Source organism: Phalaenopsis equestris, unplaced genomic scaffold, assembly GCF_001263595.1.
Source record: "Phalaenopsis equestris unplaced genomic scaffold, ASM126359v1 Scaffold001343, whole genome shotgun sequence".
Lineage (NCBI taxonomy): Eukaryota > Viridiplantae > Streptophyta > Magnoliopsida > Asparagales > Orchidaceae > Phalaenopsis > Phalaenopsis equestris.
In genome coordinates this window covers 355,384-378,223 of record NW_018165782.1, presented here as the reverse complement: position 1 = coordinate 378,223, position 22,840 = coordinate 355,384, and the positions used below count along the sequence as shown (strand labels likewise).

At 33.4% G+C, this 22,840-nt stretch overlaps 2 protein-coding genes across 2 annotated transcripts in view; one reads left to right on the top strand and one right to left on the bottom strand.

Moving 5' to 3' along the window:
* The first annotated feature begins 4,743 nt into the window (after nt 1–4,743).
* Nucleotides 4,744–11,235, top strand: LOC110034086 (adenosine deaminase-like protein). Its single transcript, XM_020738346.1, has 12 exons — nt 4,744–4,770; nt 4,892–5,163; nt 6,966–7,036; nt 7,654–7,745; nt 7,815–7,874; nt 7,955–8,185; nt 8,969–9,045; nt 9,373–9,442; nt 9,752–9,865; nt 9,940–10,006; nt 10,712–10,816; nt 10,910–11,235. Exons 1-12 carry the CDS (start codon nt 4,759–4,761, stop codon nt 11,032–11,034), a joined length of 1,296 nt encoding a protein of 431 aa, XP_020594005.1. The 5' UTR covers nt 4,744–4,758; the 3' UTR covers nt 11,035–11,235.
* Nucleotides 11,236–20,810: 9,575 nt separating this feature from the next.
* LOC110034082 (conserved oligomeric Golgi complex subunit 5) overlaps nt 20,811–22,840 on the bottom strand; it is an 8,874-nt gene continuing 6,844 nt past the window's right edge. Inside the window, exon 3 of the mRNA XM_020738336.1 lies at nt 20,811–21,920. Coding sequence (XP_020593995.1) covers nt 21,000–21,920 — 921 coding nt within the window. The 3' untranslated portion in view covers nt 20,811–20,999. The remainder of the gene's footprint in view (nt 21,921–22,840) is intronic.

Sequence of the window (22,840 nt, the reverse complement as noted above, 5' to 3'; positions counted from 1 at the left end):
TGAGCACTTTGTTTCTTTGGTCTTAAAAGGGGATGTAGATAGTGACATTGAGAACTGGAGTGGTCGAACATATGATAATTCAAGCAGTATGATGGGAAAGACTCAATTGCAACCCTTTATCAATATCCATGGTGTTGTGTGTCTAACCAAATTTTCTCAAAAGCGATTGAAGTGATGTCTTTTTTAACAAGTACCCCGGCTTCAAAGCAACGAGAAAGATTAAAAGTACGAATGTCTGTTTTGAGCTGTTTATCATAGGCTGATGCAATAGAGTACAACATTTCTTGAATAAAATAATGAAATTTCAGGCCAGAGAGGTGAGTCTAGATCGAAATGGTAGGTGGTTTGGTATGTGGGTCAAAATCCACCAACTATTTCAAAATCTTCATTGCTCTGTTATCAATCCAAATTAATCTTCTAGCAAATACAAGTGTGTGATCCTCTTCATTATTAAGTTGAATAAGGATGTGTCTTACATCTAAAAGTATAATTTTTCATTCCCTAACAAGGTGCATAAACTCAAATTCTTTATGAATAAGCTCCATTTTGGGATGACCATAAAGAAATTTCCCTACCAAATTCAGAAGAGAGGAGGAAACAAGTTGATTACATTCAGCTTTCGTAAAAAAGATGGTTGACTTCACATTCTTCCTACTGTGTTTCTTAATGTCATACGCCAATGCAAACAAAGGAGGGAAGGAGAACAATTTAGGAGTACCTGAGGCGTGGACACCCGCAAGGGCATCAGCACACGTTCTGTCCGAAGCCATCACCAATATGAGGAGGCGCATCGTTAGGAACATTGAAGTTACGGTGAAAGAAAGAGCAAAAGCTGAAGGAAGATCAACGGAAACCCCTTCAAAGTCGAGCAGAGGACGAAAGGTGCAAACTTCCTTCAACGAGCATCCGAAACGAGACGTTGCGAAACATTCTTCTTTGAGCACGAGGAAGGACGAAGACGAGACGAGTCCGCGGTGAGCAGATGCAACATAATCGTCCTTCAAACGGGACAAAGGACTACGACGAGATGAGTCCACGACGAGCAGTCGCATCATCAGAATTCATCCACCAATCGAGACGAAAGACTACGACGAGGCAGACGTAGTGAACGAAACACAAAACAAAGGAGCCGAGGAGCGAAACCTCCGAGCGTGACGATGCGAGACAAGACCGTAACATACGCTAGGGTTCACCATGAGGCGAAACCCTAGCAGAGCCGTGCACGGGAGAAGAAGGCACCATATATATATATAATTTATTTTTGTTTGTATTCACATTTCCAATTTTTTCTATGATAATTTCCACAACAAATAAATCAATCGAATGTGTCTTTTAACATATATTGTTTGAAAAAAAAAATATAAACTATTGTGATTGCATTGAAATAGGACTTATTAAAGGAATAAAAATTATTAAAAAAAGAGTGGATCCAAAGCTAAAATTAAATACAATTTGAAGCTGAACAACATAAAAAGAAACTATAATTGGGAATATTTTGGCACATAATTGTCCCTTTTAAATGAATTGCTAAAGGCTATTAGACGAGTCTCGATCATTCCTAAGCGTGCTAAATATTTGAGTACCACACCCTACACATGGGGGGGATTCAAACCCATGACCTGAGAGGACTTACGACCTTCAGAGAGGATACTCTACTAGATATATATATATATATATATATATATATCTCCATGATGATTATTTCAAACCTAATTTAAATTGTCTGTGGACTATTTTGACAATTCTATAAATTCTTAGGCTAAAAAAGTCTCATGCAAACAATTGAGGACTATTTTGACACATTACTCATTAAAAAAAATATATTTAGTAATTTATATTTTTATTGTGAAACCTAAAAAAAAAGATAAAATAATATTGACACATTAATTAGTGTCAACTCGATTCTCATCTCGTATTTAACTAAGTCGGGAGCGCAAATATAGGGATGAATGACTAAGGCACATATTGAATTAGGATTGGGCCTATTTTATCATTCACCTCTCGATTGTTAAAGTTAAGTATATTATAGTGACATATATCATCAATGGCAATGAGAATGCCATGGACAATAAAGAAAGCCAATCAAATAGATTAAGAAAACCTAAGGAAGCTAAAGGCAATAAAGGCTAGGAGGATCATTTTTCTAAAATGGAAGCACAAAGATAGTTTTTTTATGATTTCTTTTTAACTATTTCTTTTGGACTTGAGCCCGAAATTAATGATTTTCAATTTTTTTATTTGAATTTATTAATATAATAAATTAAAGCATATGATGAAAAAAACATTATAATTTATAGGATTAGAACATTAATTTCAAGTTTTCTTTAATTATTAAAAAAAAAACCATAACTAAATTACCATATTCAAACAAATATTAATACAGCAATAATTTGAAATAATAAAATTATAAAATAAAATATTTTTGGAAATTCAATATTTAAGAATTGGGTATTCCATAATTAAAAAAAACAAAAGCTTTCCAATGCTATTATGGCTGAAGTACATTGATTAGTTAGATTTATGAGAAAATATTGCATTAGGACTCCGCACGTAGAGTTACATGCAGAGTCCAATAAAATCACCCCACATGGCGGTGGCCTGAAAAAAAAATATATATATATATATGTCCGGTAACAAGAGAATATTTCTCCCGTATTATTCAGGTGTTATTGTGTGTTATTCGTGTGTTATTGTGTGTTATTTATTTGTTATTGCGTTATTATAACATTGAGAATACTCCTAGAACACAATAACAGCTGAATAACATACGATAAAATCTGAATAACATAGAATAACACGAGGGGATATTCTGACATGTTACCAGACCTATTTTTTTTTCTGTACCTCCACGTGACGTGATTTCATTGGACTCAACACATAACTCTACGTGCGGAGTCCTGATACAATAATTTTTCCAGATATATAAATAATAATCCAAACAAAATAAATTTTGATTTGCCTCAAAAAATCAAATTGATTATAATCATGATTAATGTATATCATTCTGTTCAAATTTTGACTTTTTAAAACTTATATTTTTCTCGAGTTTAAAAAACAATTTAGGTCAAGAAATTTTTTTAACTTAATTTTTAAAAATATTTTTCACATCTAAAATTAGATTTAATTAACATAAAATTCATTTATAAAATTTTATTTATATCAAAATTTAGATTATAAAGTTATAATAAAAGTTTATTTTTATTTTAAATAGATTTAAAAATAGTAAAAATTAGTTTTCAAATAAGTTTAAATATTTTTTAATATATATAATCCCTGTTATTTGCTCACATCCATATGAAAGATAAACAAATCTAAAGATTAACAAATCTATTGAAAGAGAAAGAACTACAAGCTAATGAAAATGTGCGGCGAGAATGAGACGAGAATAGTCATAGTAAATAGAACAGTATATTTAGGGCTCTTTAATTTGCTGAAAAAGTATTGCAGTGTAAAATGAATGCATTACAAAAACACTCTAATATATTTGAAAATTTTTAGAATTATTTGGTTCAAGGTAAAATAAATATATGACTTTATATATATTTTTTGTTTAATTTGAAGTAGATTGAACAACAATGCATTTCAATTTTTATAGGGTACTATTAATAGATGGTGGTTGGTGTTTGGCGCCGACCACAGAAAATTGATGTTGGCTATTGATGGCAACGGCGACGGCGACAGATGACATGCAACAATGGAGGTTGGTGGCGGTGGCAGACGATTGGAGACAATGATGACTAATGCAAAAAATGAGTAATGACAGGCGGTTGATGACGTTAGAGCGAATGACAAGCAGAGGACAACTGACATATGGGGGTGCGGGCGATGATGGAGGGTGTCAGGCAGCAGGTTTTGACATTCCGATAACATTTTACATTAAAAAATAATATAGATCTCAAATTCCACAAAATCGGCAAATTCTAAATTCAGTCAAAATAAACTAAAGCGTAAACTTCAAAATAGTTCATATTTTACATTCTATTTATAATTCTTCATATCAAACACATAATTTTTTTAAAAATCCACGCAAAAGAATTACAATACACTTCAAATTCTCCCAACCAAACACCCCCTCAATATATTTTAAAATTCTAAGTGTTAAATAAGTAAATAGAAGAATTTAAGTCTAATGTATGTATGTAGATCCATCAAATATATGAATCTGGCACTTCATTAAAATATTTATTCATATTTTCTTACTAATATTTCATTCAGAGAGGTGGAAATTTTCTTAGCAAGTGAAATGCAGCTTTGATGGTTCATTCTAGCCCAAACATTCACACATGAATTCAAAGCAATCTTCTATAGGATCAAATCTACTCAGCTCCAACTTTGGTAGAGTTGGACCAAATTTGTCAATCATTCATCTCACCCAGTAATCTAACCCATAACAATTGTATGAGACCGAACAAAAAATCATGAAAGGTATGCTTCAACCATCAATTAAATTATTGCACTTCATTGAAAAAATCTTTATTGAGGGAAAATAAGTCTATGTTTGGCCAAAAATTCTCAAATTTTCATTTATGCTGCATAAAAATGGAAATAGAATGATAAATGCAAGATTAAAGTTAATGCACAACTAATAAAATGACACCATGGTTGTACCAATTGGTTATATGTTGGTCCCAAAAAAGGAATTAGTCAAATCCAAAGTTCCAAACCCTAGCTAACATGCTCACATGGCATGCCAACCAATCATACTACAATTGGATCGAAGGATAAAACTTGGATCTGAATTAATTGGCGGCATCGATCATGGATTACAAAGTCGTATCTTTCTTTCATTTTTCCTTGCAAAAACTGAACTTTTTCACTGTTAATTATAAAGTGACATCTTCCATCATTTTTCACTGCAAAAACTCAGCTTTTTCACTTTTTAATTGATTAGTTATTTTCAGTAAAAGAATCTCAAACCGGCATTCCAAATTTGAAAACTCACGTCGCCGCACTATATAATAATATGCAACAATCATTCCAATCCCTACCTTCAAAGCAGAGATTTTTATTCGAGTCTCGAGCTAGAGAACGAGCCAACGAACCAGGGCGGCCACTGATGGAGAAATGCAAAGATTTGTCGGAAATGAAGGAGTGGTGCCGTGCAATTCCCAAGATAGAGCTCCACGCTCACCTCAATGGCTGCATCCGAGACTCCACTCTTCTGTGCTTTTCCTTCTCCTTCTTTCTTATCCTCTGATTCTTGTGAAAGTTTTGAGTTTTTTTGCTCTTGATTGAAGTTAGGTTTTTCCAATTGTCTGCTAAAGATTATAGCTCATTAGTTCAACCTCAGTGTTTAAAAAAACTAGCTATTGTAGGTTTTCCTGTACTCAATCTTTTTGATTCTCTTTGTTCATGGATTTCAGTTACTTATTTTTATCAACTCCTACAGTCTAAATCCTTTATTCCTGGAATATCACTTTATAGGGTTAGTTTTGCTAGGCTTACTTAGTCTTAGATGTAAAGTAACATTGTATGGCTGTGCATGTTTAAAAATAGTTAATTAAAATTAGCCTTGAGGCATAAAAATGATTAGTTTATGTTGTGAGAGGATTGATTAATATGTTTATCCAGTGCTGATCCTCACAGCAATCATACCATGACTTTGTTCATCAGGCATACTTCTCTTGCCAATGATGAATTAACTCGTTAACAAATTAATTATGTTAGCAATTGTGGCTTAAATTGTTCATCAGGTACAAATCTTCTCTAATATTATGGTTTAGCTATTGCTATATGATCTACTCTTCTCACTGCTGAAATCGAAATATTCAGTGAGTGGTGAACAAATTTTAATTTTAGAGACAATTTAGTTTTTAGCGGAAGCTTTCTTTTGATGATTGGATCTGATATGAGGTGTTTTAAAAATCATCATGATTCTGATTTGTTTCCTTATCCTGGAGGATGGAATGTTGAGAAAAACTGTAGCAAAAAACTGAGATAAGGTTGCCATTTGCTTTTTGGTTTGTTTTTTCTTTAGGGGACCCAATAATCAAACACATGGTTATGTTGCGGAACCTTGATCAAATTTAGGGTCCCTTCGAGTGGTTGTAGTTCTTTTTGTAAATATAGTTGTAAAGTTATGGTAAGTAAAGTAATTTATTAGAAAACTACACTGTGAATTATAAATATTTATATTTTTCCAAAAAGTTAGACAACAATTTTCTTATGGTCACCGCATTTTAATATATTTGATTGTAATAAATAACTTTTCATTACAAAAAAATTAAAGAAGCTGCCTGAAACATTTTCCAACCAAAACTGTGGTGACGATCTTAAACACAAACCAGGTAGAAAACTATCCCAAATAGACTCTTAGTCGTAAACTCACGTACAATTATATATGTGCATGTCTCGAGTCCATGTTATTCTTGCTTTGGGTGAACCATGTAATTTGTAAATCTCCAAATTGCCTTGCTTCAAAATTTGTATTTCGACACTAACTCCCCCTCCCTCGAAAAAAGAAGGTAAAATCTCTATATCGCCTTTTCCCGCATCAAACTAATGGTGTGGTTTGTTGGTGGAAAGCACATTATGTTGTAACTGGATAATCATAAAAGTAAGGCAGTTAATTTGATAGTTCTAAGTGCATTGAATGCTTACTCTTTTTTCCTTTTTTTGTGGAACCAACTTTACTATCTTTTCATAATTGGCTTCATTATTATCTTTATATGGCTACAAAGTGGGGTCTACATTTGTCTTTGTTTGATTTTTCTGGCAAAATAAGTCGCATTTGTTTGCTTGTTACATTACAGGCATGGCCTACTTTGCTTTTATCCATTTATTTTTTATAAGTTGGATATGACAATCTTTCTTTTATAATTTATAATTTCTTACTGAGTCTTACTTCTTTATTTTGAGAGTTAAATAGGATTCTACAAAGTTTTTGTTTGTAAAACTTACTAATCAAACTGTTAGTTCTTCCCATATGTGTTACTGATACTTATTATTGTGCATTCCTCTAACAGAGAACTTGCAAAACTGCTTGGTGAAAAGGGTGTCATCAATTTTGGTGATGTAGAGCATATAATCAGAAAATGTGTGTTGGACTTTTTTTCTCCATTTTGACTCTTTATAATTTATATTTGAACATTTTTTTCTTCTTTTAGATTAGATATTTCTAATTAGAAACTGCCTAATAAGTTAACTAGAAGAATTTTAGTTTAGTGAAGAATTTAAACGGAAACCACTTCAGTTTGTCTTTTTTTTCTCAAAAGAAAACTGCATTTTATAAATTATGTTATTGTTCATTACTGAAATATGTATGTTTTCTAACAAACTGAACAGTCTTGTTATTGTTAAATATCAAAATAGTCCCCTGAATATTCATGTGTGGCCAATTTAGCCTCAGAGTATCACATTTTTCCAATTAATCTCTATACTATACAAAATTGATCGAAAGCGGTCCATCATATAAAGTTTGTGATGCAAAATTTTTCTAATTCAGTCTCTTCATCATGCAAAATTGATCTCAATTAGTCCATTAGGCACCATTTTAGATCAATTTGGTATAGCAGAGTTAAATTGGAGAAATGTGATACACCGCTGAAATTATATTTGGCTACATACAATTAGTCCGGAAACTATTTTGAAGTTAAAAAAATTTATACTTTTATAACAACACTGATCCTTCTGCTCTACTTGATATTGCCGAAGGTGGTCGATCCCTGACGGAGTGTTTCCAGCTTTTTGACTTGTTCCACATACTCACAACCGATCACGAAACAATATCACGGATCACGAAGGAAGTATGTTAAGTTCAGTCTACCTTCCCACTTTTTTTCATCACTGATCTGATATTAGATTCTGCCAAATAGGTTATTGAAGATTTTGCCGCTGAAGAGGTCGTTTATTTGGAGCTAAGGACAACACCAAAGGTACATTTTACAAACTTTTTATTTAGGAAGAAATAGAAACTATGTTCTTTTATACTGATGTTGATTCACATTAAATGTAGAGTAATGAAGCAAAGGGTATGACAAAGCGTTCTTATATGAAAGCAGTTGTCAATGGTCTTAGATCTGTTGAAACTGTTGATGTCTCTTTCATCAACTTTAATGGAAAGACAGAGAACTTCTGTGAATCAATGCAAAAAAGTAGTAAAACTTGCATGGAAACAAAAAAGATATATGTTCGTCTACTTTTGAGTATTGACCGTCGTGAAACAATGGCAGCGGCAATGGAGACGGTATGGTTTTTGTTTTTTTTTTCCTTGTTGTATATGCTCATAATATATTGGCAAGAAAGTGGCGTGCCTTCGAAAACTTGAAGCTTTTGTTTTAAAACTTGCATCTTTTGTGAATTCATTTTTGTTTTCTATGAAGGGTCAAAGTATGTGGTGAATAACACCTTTAGAATAGTGTAGACACACACCTCTAGACTTGAAGGCAATAATCTTCTCCAACGATGTCATAAAATGAACTTTTTTCCTACTTGGCTTAGGTTCTATATGGAATTGTTTGTCCCGCTATGTTGTAATATTAAAGTCCCGTGATATGCTGTGTTGTCGAGTAATGCAAGCGTTTGTTTTATAAAAGAGAAAAATATTAAAATAGTCTCCCGACTCTTTGTAGAAAGTCATTTAGTCTCAGATTTCATAAAAGTGTTAATTTAATTCCCAGTCTTATTACATATGCACTGCAATAGTCCTAGGGGTGGACTATTTTAGCCCCAATTAAAACTATCTGATGATTAATTTGACATTTTTATAAATTCTGAGATTAAAATGACCGCAAGTAAAAATTCACAATAGCATTTTTTTTTTTCTGGTAAGCTACTTCATTGGTCGCTCTAAGAAGTGTGCTCTTCTTTTTTCATAAAAATGATTTTTTTTCTTACTGCTATTACCCCAAACACCATAAAACAACTACTGTTCTAAAAAATTATGCCAAAAGGAAACTCTTTGTGTATAACTACATAGCTATTACTTCTCTATTTTCTAACATTCTCATCCATAGTTTTCCATTTACAGGTTTCTTTGGCTTTAGAAATGAGAGAATTTGGGGTGGTTGGCATTGATCTTTCTGGAAATCCTGTAGTTGGGGAATGGTATAATTTTTTTTTGTTCATCTCTAATAGAACTGAGAAAACTGAAAAGGGGCATTTACATACATTCCACCCATTCTTATGCATATCTAACACCTAAACTTTACACATTACATATATATCACCGAAATTTTTCATATCACATAAAAAATACTACCATTTTAACTTAAAAAAGGTAAAATACATCTTTTCTTGCATGGATAAGATGGAATGTTGAAGTTTAAGTGTTAGATATGTAAATACATAAGAGTTGAGTGGTATGTATGTAAATCTTCCTAAAAAAACATCCTTTTTTCGCTACATGACTTACTATTTTGAACTTCCATGTAGGACTACTTTTCTGCCAGCTCTGAAGTATGCTAAAGAGCAGGGTCTTCCTGTAACTCTTCATTGTGGAGAGGTGCAATAGAGTTTTGGAAAGATTCTCGTTTTGCTATGCTAACTTCTCCTTTTTTTAGAGAAAAGTGTCAAAATTGTCTCCCGACTCTTTCTATGGGTTCATTTTAGTCTCAGAGTCTATAAACAGTCAAATTAGTCCCTAGAATTTTCTTAGTGGGGCCTAAAATAGTTCACATTGGGAGCCATTTCAGCACATAATAGAGTCTAAGGACAAAATTGACATTTTTATAGATTCTGGTACTAAATTAACCCCATTTTGTTGAAGTATTAGTAGACTAACTTATTTAGTGTGGCAACTTAGTGGTTTTAGGTATCCAACAAGATGGAAATCCAAGCAATGTTGAATTTTTCTCCTAATAGGATCGGTCATGCTTGCTTCCTTGATGAGGATGATTGGCATAAGGCCAGATTTTTACGCATCCCAGTCAGTATATTTCTTCTAACTTCGCCTTTTATTTTCTTCGTTGCATTTGTTTGAATTTTCAATTTTGCATGCAGGTTGAGATATGTTTAACATCCAATCTCAGGACAGAACGTTTCTCATCGATAGATTTACATCATTTTGGTTTGTCCTCTTCTACCTTATGATTTGGAATTACTTTTTAGGGGAATTTACCATCACTCAAATCAAGTGTACTTACAAGTTTAACATCTCAAATCTACTTTTTACATTCATACCACCGAAATCCTTCGTATCACATCAAATATATGATCATTTGAATTTTAAAATGTAAAATACACATTTCCATGCATGGGTAAAGTTGTATGCATGTAAAAATTGAAGTTTAGGTGTTAGATATGTAATTACTTTGGAATTGAGTGGTATGCATGTAAATCTTCCTACTTTTTAAAGAAGAAATTTCTCCTATGTGACAGGAACATGTAGTTTTTCATTACATATTTGTTAGCTTATGCTATTTTAATCTAAAAGAAGGGCCTTTCTATGATCTGCTTCATGTCTTCCATGGTCTTCTGAGGATCTTAATTATGTTCTTAGAACTGTTAATAAACTCCGTCAAATGGTTTTAATGCTCGAGGTATGAATGTAAAAAATTAAAATTTAGGTGCTAGATATGTAAATACATAAGAATTGGGCGGTATGCATGTAAATGCCATTTTGATGCAAGGAGACATTTTCTGTCTGATTTGGTAGGAAGGGCATTTCATAACAACTAATAACAATTTGATTAGTGATAACTAATGGTGAAATTATTTCACAAAAGACTATGATTTTGCATACTAATTTGTTTTTGTTTCTCAACTTTTTCAGCTAATCTTTACAATTCCAACCATCCACTGGTCTTATGCACTGATGATACAGGCTTGTTCTCCACCAGCCTTTCCAACGAGTATTACCTTGCTGCTGAGACATTCGGTGGGCTTTCTTTTTGAATAAATCCATATCCATAATCCATGAGAAGCTTATATGTTGTTCTTACTGGTTTTATATCTCTCTTATAATTTCAAGGACTTGATAAAAAGGACATATTTAAGCTTGGGGCAAATGCTATTGAATATGTTTTTGCTGACAATGAGGTGAAGAAGGCAATTAGAGAAATCTTTCGGGCTTTCGAGAGAAGAATTGCTGATTAGTTTCCTTCATGGAAACTATGAGTAGGCTTATCCTTTATTGAAGCTTTTAATTAAAATATTATAGTTGATGTATGCTGACATAGTTATTCTTTTAGTAAAATGTGATGTCAGTAACATCATGATTAGTCATAAATGACATCATGCGTACACTATTATCTTTTAATGCAATTATCTTTCATATTATGATTTGCGGTTTTATTATTATTGTTGTTGTTATTATGGTTGCACGGTTTTCACACATTACCTTTGTCTTTTAATGCAATTATCTTTACTCTCTTCTCTGTGACTTTTGATGCATAGGTTTATGACGCCAAGTTGTTATGACTATAAATGTCAAACTTTGGTTGTTAGATATGTAAATGGATGAGAATTGTGTGGTATGTTTGTAAATTTCTCTTTTTTATTTGTTTGTGAGGGTTGGTTAAGTAATTAAGGGCCCAAGGTGTTTTATGTTTGTCTTGCTATAAATACCCAAGCTTTATAGCTGAAAATAATTCAATAAGTATAAGATATTGACTGTTGGATCCAGAAGGAGACAATTTAGATGCAAGAACTCTTCTTCAGGTTCTCCATTATCCATTTTTTGCTTCATAATTTACTTTATTTGAATAACAAATAGAGATCAATTGATATACTTCTGAATTTCTTTCAGGCCAAAGCTTCTGCATCTCGCTCTGGTGTTTTCCCGATGAATCCGGTGATGAATTCGTCCTGTTTGGGATTATCAACTGATTTGACTCCGCGCCGCAGTTATCAAAAGAATAGACACTTTTCTCAATTCAGCAAGCCTGAAATAATGGGAAATTTACGTACATACCAGTCAATTCTTATGTATTTACACATCTAACATGTACACTTCAATCTTTACATCCATGAGACCTTATCTATGCATGAAAAGCGTATTTCAGTTTTTTAAAGTTAAAATGGTGGTATTTGTGATGTGATATGAAGGTTTGTGTGGTATAAATGTACAATGTAAAGTTTAGGTGCTAGAATTGAAAGGTATGTATGTAAATTTCCCTTGAATAATCCATGCGGAGGCTGTTTGGCGGATACTATTTCGTATTATAGCAAGAAAGAATTCCAAAAATGCAAGATATATTGGTTATTTGATCAGAAAGGAGACATTTGAGGCACAATAAGTCTTTTTCAGGTTCTTCTCCATTATCCATTTCCTGTTACAGAATTTATTATTTTTGAATGATAAATAGAGAGCTGTGGATTTACTTCTGATTTTTCTTTTTCGGTAATTCTCATGTAAGTTCTTGTAATTATTTCAGTATAAGAGTTCTAGTTATTTGAATCTCATTTCTTCATGGTTTCAGTTAATTGTAAACTTTTGTTTGTTGTTTACCCTTGTAATGACTACATTCTAAATGCATTTAGGGAATTCAAATCTCTAAATTATTATCTTAGGGATGTTTCGTTTGATGAAAAATAAATGCAATGTAAAAGAAATAAAGTGTAATTGATATGAAATGTATTTGAAATGCTTTAAAGTTATTTGATTTGGTGTAAAGTAAATGCAGGAGTTTTTATTTTGGTGTTTGGTTTAAATAAAAACGAAATCAATGTAAAACATGCTTCGCAATGACAACGGGGTTGTTGACAGTGGGTGGCGGCTGGCTGATGTGGTGGTAACTACAGGCTGTAGTTTCAAGGCATTTGGAAATAGGTCAAAACTAATGAATTCACAATACACTAGTATTGAACCACAAGGTGATATCTAAATTCACCAAAATGTTACATGGTTTTCCTTTTTTATTCAACCAAATGCCAAAATTTTAAAACTACCTACATTTTATTTACTTTGCATCAGAAATACAGGAGACCAAACAACAATGTTTTTGAAATGTATTGTTTTCTCTTGTTCATATTTGCAAATTTTGCAAATAAAAATGTTCCCAAAGATGGAGGGCATTTGAATATAGAAAAAAAATAAGAGAGATCCACCAAATCAATTTTTTTGATGATAATTTAATTCCTCTGTTGTTATCTTATTATTATTTTATTAATGGAGATGAGTTCCTCCATCATACTTTGGGATAGATACACTAGAATTTTAAATTCTCTCTTTTTAGCTTGAATTTAATCTTCATTTGTCTTGTTTCTAAAAAAAAAAAGGATATCGAGCTCAAGGAATCAAGATTTATTAGTTTGTCTAATGATGCTTTCAAAATTTGTGCTATGATACTTGGTTATGTACTTAAAGTTTTTCTATTCAAATTGGTCAATGTCTCTGAAGGCTTTTGTTGCAAGAAAAAAAAAATGAAGAAAATATTGATTTTATGGTTGCTATCAAAACATTTATTCACTCTACTATGAAGCAAATTGAGAATTTCATCTTTAAAAGATTTGATAAAATTATTTTTTTTAGCTAAATATGAGATTTTATTTTATTATTTTCTCTTCATGTTTTTACAAACTAGATTTATCTCTTGGATTATGGATTCACTCTCTCATTCAAGTTACTATCAATGGAGATCGTAACAAATAATTTAAAAGTGTTGTCATATGGCTTGTTTCTTTTAGTCCCACATTGGTTGTGAATGTGGGAGGAATAGGACCGTAGGCCTATAAAAGGGCCTTACCTTTCTTGGTTGAAAGCATCCCAACAATCTCTCCTTACTTTCACAAATATTTGAGGAAGCCTTGGAAAATATATCCTAGCAGTGGGTGATTTTAACTAATTGTCTAAAGTTGTATTTTATATTTTAAGAAGGATGTAGGCAAGTTGACGAATCTCATAAATTTTGGTGTGTTCTCTCCTTTTCTTATGCTTTAGTGTTTTGGTATTCTTTTTTCATCTATAGTAGTATCAATATGTGTATTTAGGTTTGGAGTTATATCACTAGTAAATATTATTCACGTGTATAGTACTATTCACTAGTATTGTTCATAGTGAAGTTGTTCTTATAGTGGAAAATACCCGATTTTTTCAACAAATGGTATCAAAGCTGATGGGTTGTCCTAGTCCTTGTATTTCTTTGTTTGTGATTGAATACTGCATTTGATTTGTAAAAATGACAAACACCAAAGCTTATTGTTGTTAGAACATCATCCTCTTCATAACCATGGATGAGGACTATAATGCCAAGTGCATAACTTATGATTGAGGTATTTGATGGTACTAGTCATTTTGGCATGTGGGAAGGCAAGGTGTCAAACTCACTTTTCCAGCAAAGTTTGGACATTGCCATCAAAGTAAAGAAATCAGATGAAATAGAAACGTAGGGATTGGAAGATGATAACCGCTTGGCATGTGGAACAATTCATTCATGCCAGTCAGAGAGCAGAAGTACGGATTCAAAAAAGAAACTTCTGCTTACAAGTTGTGAAAGGTGTTGAGAGACAAATCTCTCACGAAGAGTACTCAGAATAAACTTTTGATGAAGAAACAATTGTTTTAATATTAATATCGCCCAGGTAACATTATGAATGATTACAATACTGCATTACATCAATTAGAAGCAAATTTTGTTTAACTTCGACAATACTTTTAAGGATGAATGTTTGGTTGTAATATTTTTATTTTCTCTTCCCGATGAATTTGAACATTTAAGTACTGTACTTCATGGCAAAGAAGAAGTATCTCTTGTTGTAGTTTGTGTAGTTTTGTATAGTTTTTAGTTGAGAAAAACTAACAAAAAAGAAAGTAAGAATGTAGTTGCAGATGAAGCGTTTATAGTGAGAGTTCATTGGCAAAGCTAGAAGAAAGGAAAAAGATAAGAAGAGGGAGATCTCGTTCGAAGGCCATACTTGGAAAGGATGACTGTGTCTTCTGTCATGAGAGAGGACACTTGAAGAAATATTGTCCAAAACTAAAGAAGGAAAAGACTGCTCTAGATGCATGTGTCGCCGAGTGCGATAGTAATGAGACAAAACTATCGGTAATTGCTTCATCTTTGACGACCCATTTTGACGAGTAGGACCTTGGACTCGAGATGCACTTATCATATGTGTTCTATTCGAGAGTGATCCTTTAATTTCAACCAATTAAATGGTAGAGTTGTTTACACAGGCAATGACAATCTCTGCAAAACAAGGGTGATATAGTCATTTCAATTAAAGAATCATGATGGCTCAACCAAAATTCTGACAGATGTTCTGTGTAGGTCGAATTTGAAGAAGAATCTTATCTCATTGGGAGCCTTGGAGTCCATAGATTTAGTTTTGTCTAAGCGAGATGAAAATCTAAAAGCTACTTCTAGTGCACTTATGGTGATGAAAAGCTTTAGAAAAAATAATTATTTATATTACTATCAAGGTATTACAAAAGTTGGAATAGCAGCAACAACCTCTAGTGAAGACAATGATACAAAAATTACCAGGTTATGACATGCATTTAGGACATTCTCGTGAAAAATTTTGCAGACTTTAGTGTAGCAAGGATTGTTGAAAGGCGCAAAAGCTCGCAAGTTAGATTTTTGCGAGCATTTTGTTTTGGAAAGTAGAGGATAGTTAAGTTTGGCACCACTATTCATGACATAAATGATATTTTAAATTATGTTCATTCAGTTGTATGGGGAGCTTCCTAGTCACTATCACAGAGGTAAACATTATTTTGTAACATTCGTTGATGAATTTTCCAAAAGAGTTTGTTCATACATTATAAAGACAAAGGATGAAGTGCTTGGAGTTTTCCTTAAGTGGAAAACCATGACTGAGAACCAAACAGGAAGAAAGATCAAAGTACTCAGAACTAATAATGGTAAAGTGTACAAAAATGACTCATTCCTCGAAGTTTGTCATAAGTTTGACATTATTCACACTTCACTGTTAGAAATACACCACAACAGAATGAGGTATCATAGCACATGAACCAACCCTAGTGGAAAAAATTCATTGAATTGAGCAGACATTTTTGGGTTCAAGTTGTGACATATGCTCAACACCTTATTAATCGCTTGTCATTGTCCGCAATTGGTGGTAAAACACCATTGGAGGTATGGTCTGGTAAACATGCTACTGGTTATGATTCATTACTTGTATTTGGTTCCACAACATACTACCACGTGAAGGAATTGAAGTTGGATTGAGACAAAGATGGCTCTCTTTATGGGAGTCGCCTCCAAAGTGAAGGGATATTGCTTGTGGTGTCTAGAATCAAAGAAGACAATTATTAGTAGAGATGTTACCTTTGATGAATCTACCATGTTAAATAAGGTAATATAAGAGAAGATCAATGATACTCTATAAAAGGTGGAGTGTACACCAAAACAGATGGAGTTTGAACAAACAAGAATTATTCCAGATAGAGAAACAACAATTGATAGTGACACTCTAGTAGCAAAGGAGTCAAAAGAAGAAGAGGTTTCAACCTAAGAAACACAACAACAATCAAAACTAATTCTAGTTAGAAAGCCCTTTTAGTTGTAGAAGATGATGTTGCATCCATATATCAAGAACTACTCCAGAGTCCAAAAAGTGTGAAGCAGAAGAAAGTCATGCAAGAAGAAGTGCAGTCTCATCAGAAGAACAAAACTTGGAAGTTAGCACAATTATCGAAGGTTAAAAAGGCAATTAAACGCAAATGAGTATTTGTGAAGAAAGAACGATTTCCTTAAAAGAACGACATTCACTATAAGACAAGATTAGTGGCTAAAAGTTATGCTCAAAAGGAAGGAGTTGAATATAATGAGGTATTTTCTTCAGCTGTAAAACATTCTTTAGTTAGAATTTTACTAGCCTTGCTGGTGCATTTGAATTTAGAGCTGGCTTAACTAGATGTGAAAAATGTGTTCTTAAATCGTGATTTGAAAGATCTATATGAAGCATCCATAAGTATTTAAGGTTGTTGGATAAGAAAATTGAGTTTGTAAGCTAAACAAATCACTATTTGGATTGAAGAAATCTCCAAGGCAGTCGTAAAAGCAATTTGATAAGTTTATGCTGAGACAAATGTACATCATAAGCAAGTATGATCGCTGTGTGTATTTGCACAAGCTACAATATGGTACTTTTATTTACCTATTCTTATATGTTGATGATATGTTAATCGCATTGAAGAGCCAAGTTGAGAAAGAGAAATTGAAAGTTCAACTGAATCAAGAGTTCAAAATGAAGGATTTAGGAGAAGCTAAGAAAATTTTCGGAATAGAGATAAGCAGAGATAGAACACTAGGCAAGCTTTGTTTGACTCAGAAATAATAGTTGAAGAATGTACTACAACGTTTTAATATAAGTGAAGATTCAAAACTTGTAAAAACATCTCTTGCTCCTCATTTAAAGCTTAATGCACAATTATCTTGCAAGATTGATGCAAAACAAGATTACATGGCGATAGTTTTGTATGCTAATGTGGTGAGTAATTTGATGTATGCAGTAGTGAGTATGCGGCCTGACGTTTCACAAGCAGTTGAGTTGTGAGCATGTATATGCATGACTTTGAAAAGAGTCATTGGAAAACTGTGAAATGTATTCTACAATATTTGCAAGCCACTGTAGATGTTGGTTTGATGTTCGACAAGTCACTTGGTCAGTTCATACTTGATATTGTGATTTTGACCATGTAGGTGATTTAGATAAGTGGTGATCTATTATGGTTATTTGTTCACTTCAGCTAAGACGCCAATCAGTTGAAAGTCAACATCGCAATCAACAGTCGATTTGTCGATGACAAAAGCTGAATATATGGCAATCACAAAGGTCGTTAAGGAAGCAATATGGCTTCAAGAGTTGCTTGAAGACTTGAGAGTGGGTCAGGAGCACATCAAGATGCATTGTGACAGTCAGAGTGCTATTCACTTAGCAAACAAAATCAAGTTTATCATGCAAGGACAAAACAAATTGACGTTTGTTGTCACTTTGTGTAGGAAGTTCTTGAAGAAGGTGACTTAATCCATCAAAAGATCACGATGAAAGAGAACCATGCAAATATAATGGCCAAGGTGGTGAGAATAGTCAACTTCAAGCATTATTTGGACTTGGTCAATATTCTGCGCCAGTTCTCCTATGGATAACTTCATTTGCTTAAGGACATTTCGAATTTGGGTTTGACTAAAAAATCCACCAAGGTGGAGATTTGTTGTCATATGGCTTGTTTCTTTTAGTCCCACATTGGTTGTGTCTGAGAGAGGGGAAAGACCTTAAGCCTATAGAAGGGTCTTAGAGCTCATGATTGAAAGCATCCAAAAAATCTCTCATTACTTGGTCAAATATTTGAGGAAGTCCTTGAAAGGAATCAAAGGATATCCTAATCGTGGGTGATTTTAACTGATTGTCCAAAGTTGTAATTTATATTGAATATGGTGAAGTGATTTGTTGTTGGGTGCCCAAGGACGTAGGCAAATTGTCGAATTTCATAAATTATAGTGTGTACTTTCCTTTTCTTATGCTTTAGCATTTTGGTATTATTTTTTCATATATAGTAGCATTCAATGTGTATTCGGGTTTGTAGTTATATCATGAGTAACTATTATTCAAGTTTATAGTACTTTTCATAATCCGCAAAGTAGATCTCCTATTTTTTTTATTACCATTTATATTTTTTCTCAATGTTATACAATGCTTCTATTGAGAGTTGGATACATAGCCATGACTTCAAATATAGCAAGCCACTTATTAGCAATCTCCAATTCACAAATGATAGTTTATTGCTTTGCGGCGCTCTCCTTATCAAATAAATACTCTTAATAACATTATGACCATCTTTGAAGAAGCTTATGAGCTTAGAATCAATTTCTCCAAATCTTTCTTTCTTCACATTAATTACTAGTTTCAATAAAGTGCCTTCTCACCAACCTTTTGGGTTGTTCCCTCAAAACCATTCACTTTGAATCTATAAGCATTTGAACATCTCCTTTGCATCTAAAAATCCTCAACATGATTTTGAAGCACTATCATAAACATGATTTATTTGCAGCTCTCTTCTTGAAAGATTCGCTATAAGATAGACTTCAAAGAACTATTGAGTTGTCTTCTTTTTCGCTTTCACTTTTGCTCATATGAAATTAAGAAATCCTACGTGTTTTCTCACAAAAGAAAAAAAAATAAAGGGGCATTTACATACGTATCACCCCAATCCTATTTATTTACATGTTTAACACGTACACTTTACTTTTTTGCATTCATACCGCCCAAAATTTTCATATCACATTAAAAAAATGTCCTTTTCTTAACTTCTAAAAAATAAAATACTGATTTTCATGCATAAGAAAGGTGAAAAAAAAAAAACATTTATTTTCTAGTCCTATAGAGTTTTTTTCTCAACTTCCATCTCTTTAGACTTGCTTTTTTAGAGTTTCTTTTATTTTCTGATTATTATGCTCACTAACTTTATTTTGTTCAAGATTTTTCACTAGCTACTGCTGATTGTATGTTTGTTTTGTATCATCATATGTTTCAAGTCTTGATATCTTTATGAGCCAAAGTGGTGTATGAAAATATTGGAAACTATACATAAATACCACATAATTCTTATGTATTTACATACACAACACCCCAAGTTTGATATTTATACTAACAATATTTGTGTCATAAATAGGTAGGTGTATATCACTTTTAATAACATGGTGATACTTGAGTGATAGGCGTGTTAATATGAATATTTTAAGTGTTAGATGTGTAAACACATAAGAATTGTGTGGTAAATATGTAAATACTTCTAACATATTAGATAATAAAACCTTCAAAATCATGACTTGCAGTGTTTTTGAGCTCAGATTCGATATTCAATTTAAACCGATTTAAAACAAGTTAATATTCCATCATTCTTCAATAGAAAATTCAATCAAAAGGAGGCTAAGCTCAACTCCCAAATTTGACTTCATTGCAATTCGGTTTGGAGTTTGTTGTTGTTCTAAAGGCAAGATGTGGAGGATTAAGATACATAGAATCTATTTATGTTCTACTCTTGAAATTTTATGTAGCATGAGCATAACATAATCATATACCTTTTGCCAAAACTCTACCCCACTATAATCTCTTTAGATTATAGGGTCGATTCGCTCTACTTAGTATCTTGTGAGTATAAATTAACTCACCTTAGGCTCGCCTTTTGTTTGCCACCACGGGTTCAATCTTGTGTTTATAGTGGTTTTCATATTTTCTACGAATAACGTTAGACCCAACAATTACTAGGTGATTCAAATTACAAATATGGGAAAAAATAATCAATGGCAAAAATAAGGCTAACCATCTATTGTAACAAAAGATTACAATGTAAACACAACCATTACAAAGTTCTTATTTTTTTGCCCGCCAAAAAGTTCAACAACAACAACAAAGCCTTAATCCCACTACGTGGGGTCGGCTACATGAATCTTTTTTCTCTATTACGTTCTATTTATTGTCATATTTTCATTTAGTTCTATTAAATTAAGATCATTTTTTATACAATAAGCCCAAGTCTCCTAGGTTTCTGCCTAGGTTTACCTTTGCCTTTCTTAACATAAGTCGAATCTAAAATATCTACTCTCCTAATCAGATCATCAGATAGTTGATGTTTAATGTGACAAAACCATCTAAGACGACTCTCTCTAATTTTGTCTGCCACTGGAGCTACACCAACCCTATCATGAATATATTCATGATCTTGACTCAAAAAGTTCGAAAGTCGAAATTTATATTATGTCAGCGAGAATTGGACTCAAGAGCTTGACAACAACTTTCAAAGCTCTCATCCACACTGGACTACTTGATACATAACAAGTTGTTTAACTGTCCAATATGATAGAAAACAAGAAACCTAACATAACACTTTCCATTAACAGGTTGTTAACTTCTCTGAATCACATGTAAAACTCTAAGAATATGATAGAAAACACAATGAAGAAGACATGAACCAACAAAATGTATAAAACAAATAGATTACAACAAAAATCATCTGTATTGAAAGTGCAAAGTTTCTCCAAAATAATCAATGCAATTTTAAGCTCATAGAAATGACTACATGAACCTTATCTACAACAAGAAAAAAAAGCTCTCCACTCTGATTAACAAAAAGCCTAACATAACAAAAATCATTAATGGGATGAAATGCCCATTGAGATAGAAGAACCAATTTGCAGCATGAGAGGATAAACAGCACTAAACTCCTTGTCTCCTCTACCCCTAACCTTCATCTCATAATCATCTAAGGTTGCTTTGATACCTTTCCATGCCTGATCCTCTCCTTGGGAATCAAGCCACAAAGAATACTGCAGAGGGGTGAGCTTGTTTCTCTGCATAGGCGACTGCAACTCATCTGGGCCTCGAGAGAAGAGGTGGTGAAGTATCACACTCGCCGGCAAATCATTAAGCAACGGTGAACCCTGAAGCTGAGATGTCTCCAAGAAGATCATGGGACGGAAAGCTCGAAGGGATCGATACGGAGCTCCCAACTGCTCCACCGGAAACAGGTTTTGGCCGACCGCCAACTCGAGCTCCGCCATATCTCTCGCCATCCTCAGTTTTCCAGACTCGGACAGAGGCCGAACCAAAGCAGCATGCCTGATGAACGATATCAGAACACGAGAAGCCATTCGGCGGACAAGATCAGTGCATATCGTCTCTGACCGGGAGGTGGAGGCGGGCAGAAGCTTCGATAGGAATTCATTTCGGAAGTGAACAGCGCATTTTTGGAGCTCGTCCACGTAAGAAGAAGCATGGTTATCGATTGATGAGTCGATGCCATGTGATCCGAAGTCCTGATCATGGATTTGAAGGATGCAGGACTCGAGGCGGTCGAGCATGGATTGAAAAAGGGATGTCACGGAGTCGCAAGCGACTCCATAGATGACGCCGAGCGAAGGGGAGAGAACTTCATCAGCGACTGTTGGGAGGGAGGATGTTATGGCGGAGATGCGAATATGGATTTCTTGCAGATGTTGACAGAGAGCGAAGTTTTTTAGCTGTGCTGGATTTGCAGGACCTGTTACTTGACGGGCTTCAGGACCAGCAGATATCTGCCAAGCAGAAGAGAAACAATTTAGGACTTGCTGCTTCAATTTAGGATTGAAATCTTGACCTTCACTAGTTTCTTAAAAACAGAGTAATTCTTGGCAGTATGCAGATTATGAGATTATTTAGGTGAAATTTTATAAAATAATATATAATATGGATCTAAATTTTAAGAAACAAAGCTATCATTGACAACTTCATCTAGTAAATAGACTGTTAAGATAGATGTCTGAAAAAAACTAAGAAAGAAGACCAGGAATGTAGCGCACCGTTAATTGAAAAAAGGGGCATTACATAATAGCATATATTTCTTATATGTCTACATATCTCACATCTAAACATTCATACTTACACACCGGTACTCAAATCTCTAATATCACATCAAAAACAACACTACTATCACTTTGCAACAACAGCAACAACAACAACAAACCTTCATCCCACTAAGTGAGGTTGGCTACATGAATCATTTTTCTCCATTGCGTCCTATCGAGAGTCATATTTTCATTTAATACTAATATATTAAGATCATTTTTTATACAATATGCCCAAGTTTTTTAAGTCAACTACTGCCTTTCTTAACATAAGTTGAATCTAAAACATCGACTCACCTAATCGAATCATCAGATGGTCGACGTTTAATGTAACCAAACCATCTAAAATGACTCTCTTTAATTTTGCCCTCCACTGGAGCTACACCAACCCTATCACAGATACATTCATTTCGCATTTTATCTCGAAGTGTAAAGCCACTCATACACCTAAGCATTCTCATCTAGGCAACACTTAACTTAGTTTTATGCTTCCCCTTTAAAGGCCAACAACATTTAGCGCCATAAAATGTAGGTCTCACCATCTTATAAAATTTTTCTTTCAGTCTAAGCGGTACTTTTCTATCACACAATAGGCTCGAAGACAATAGGCT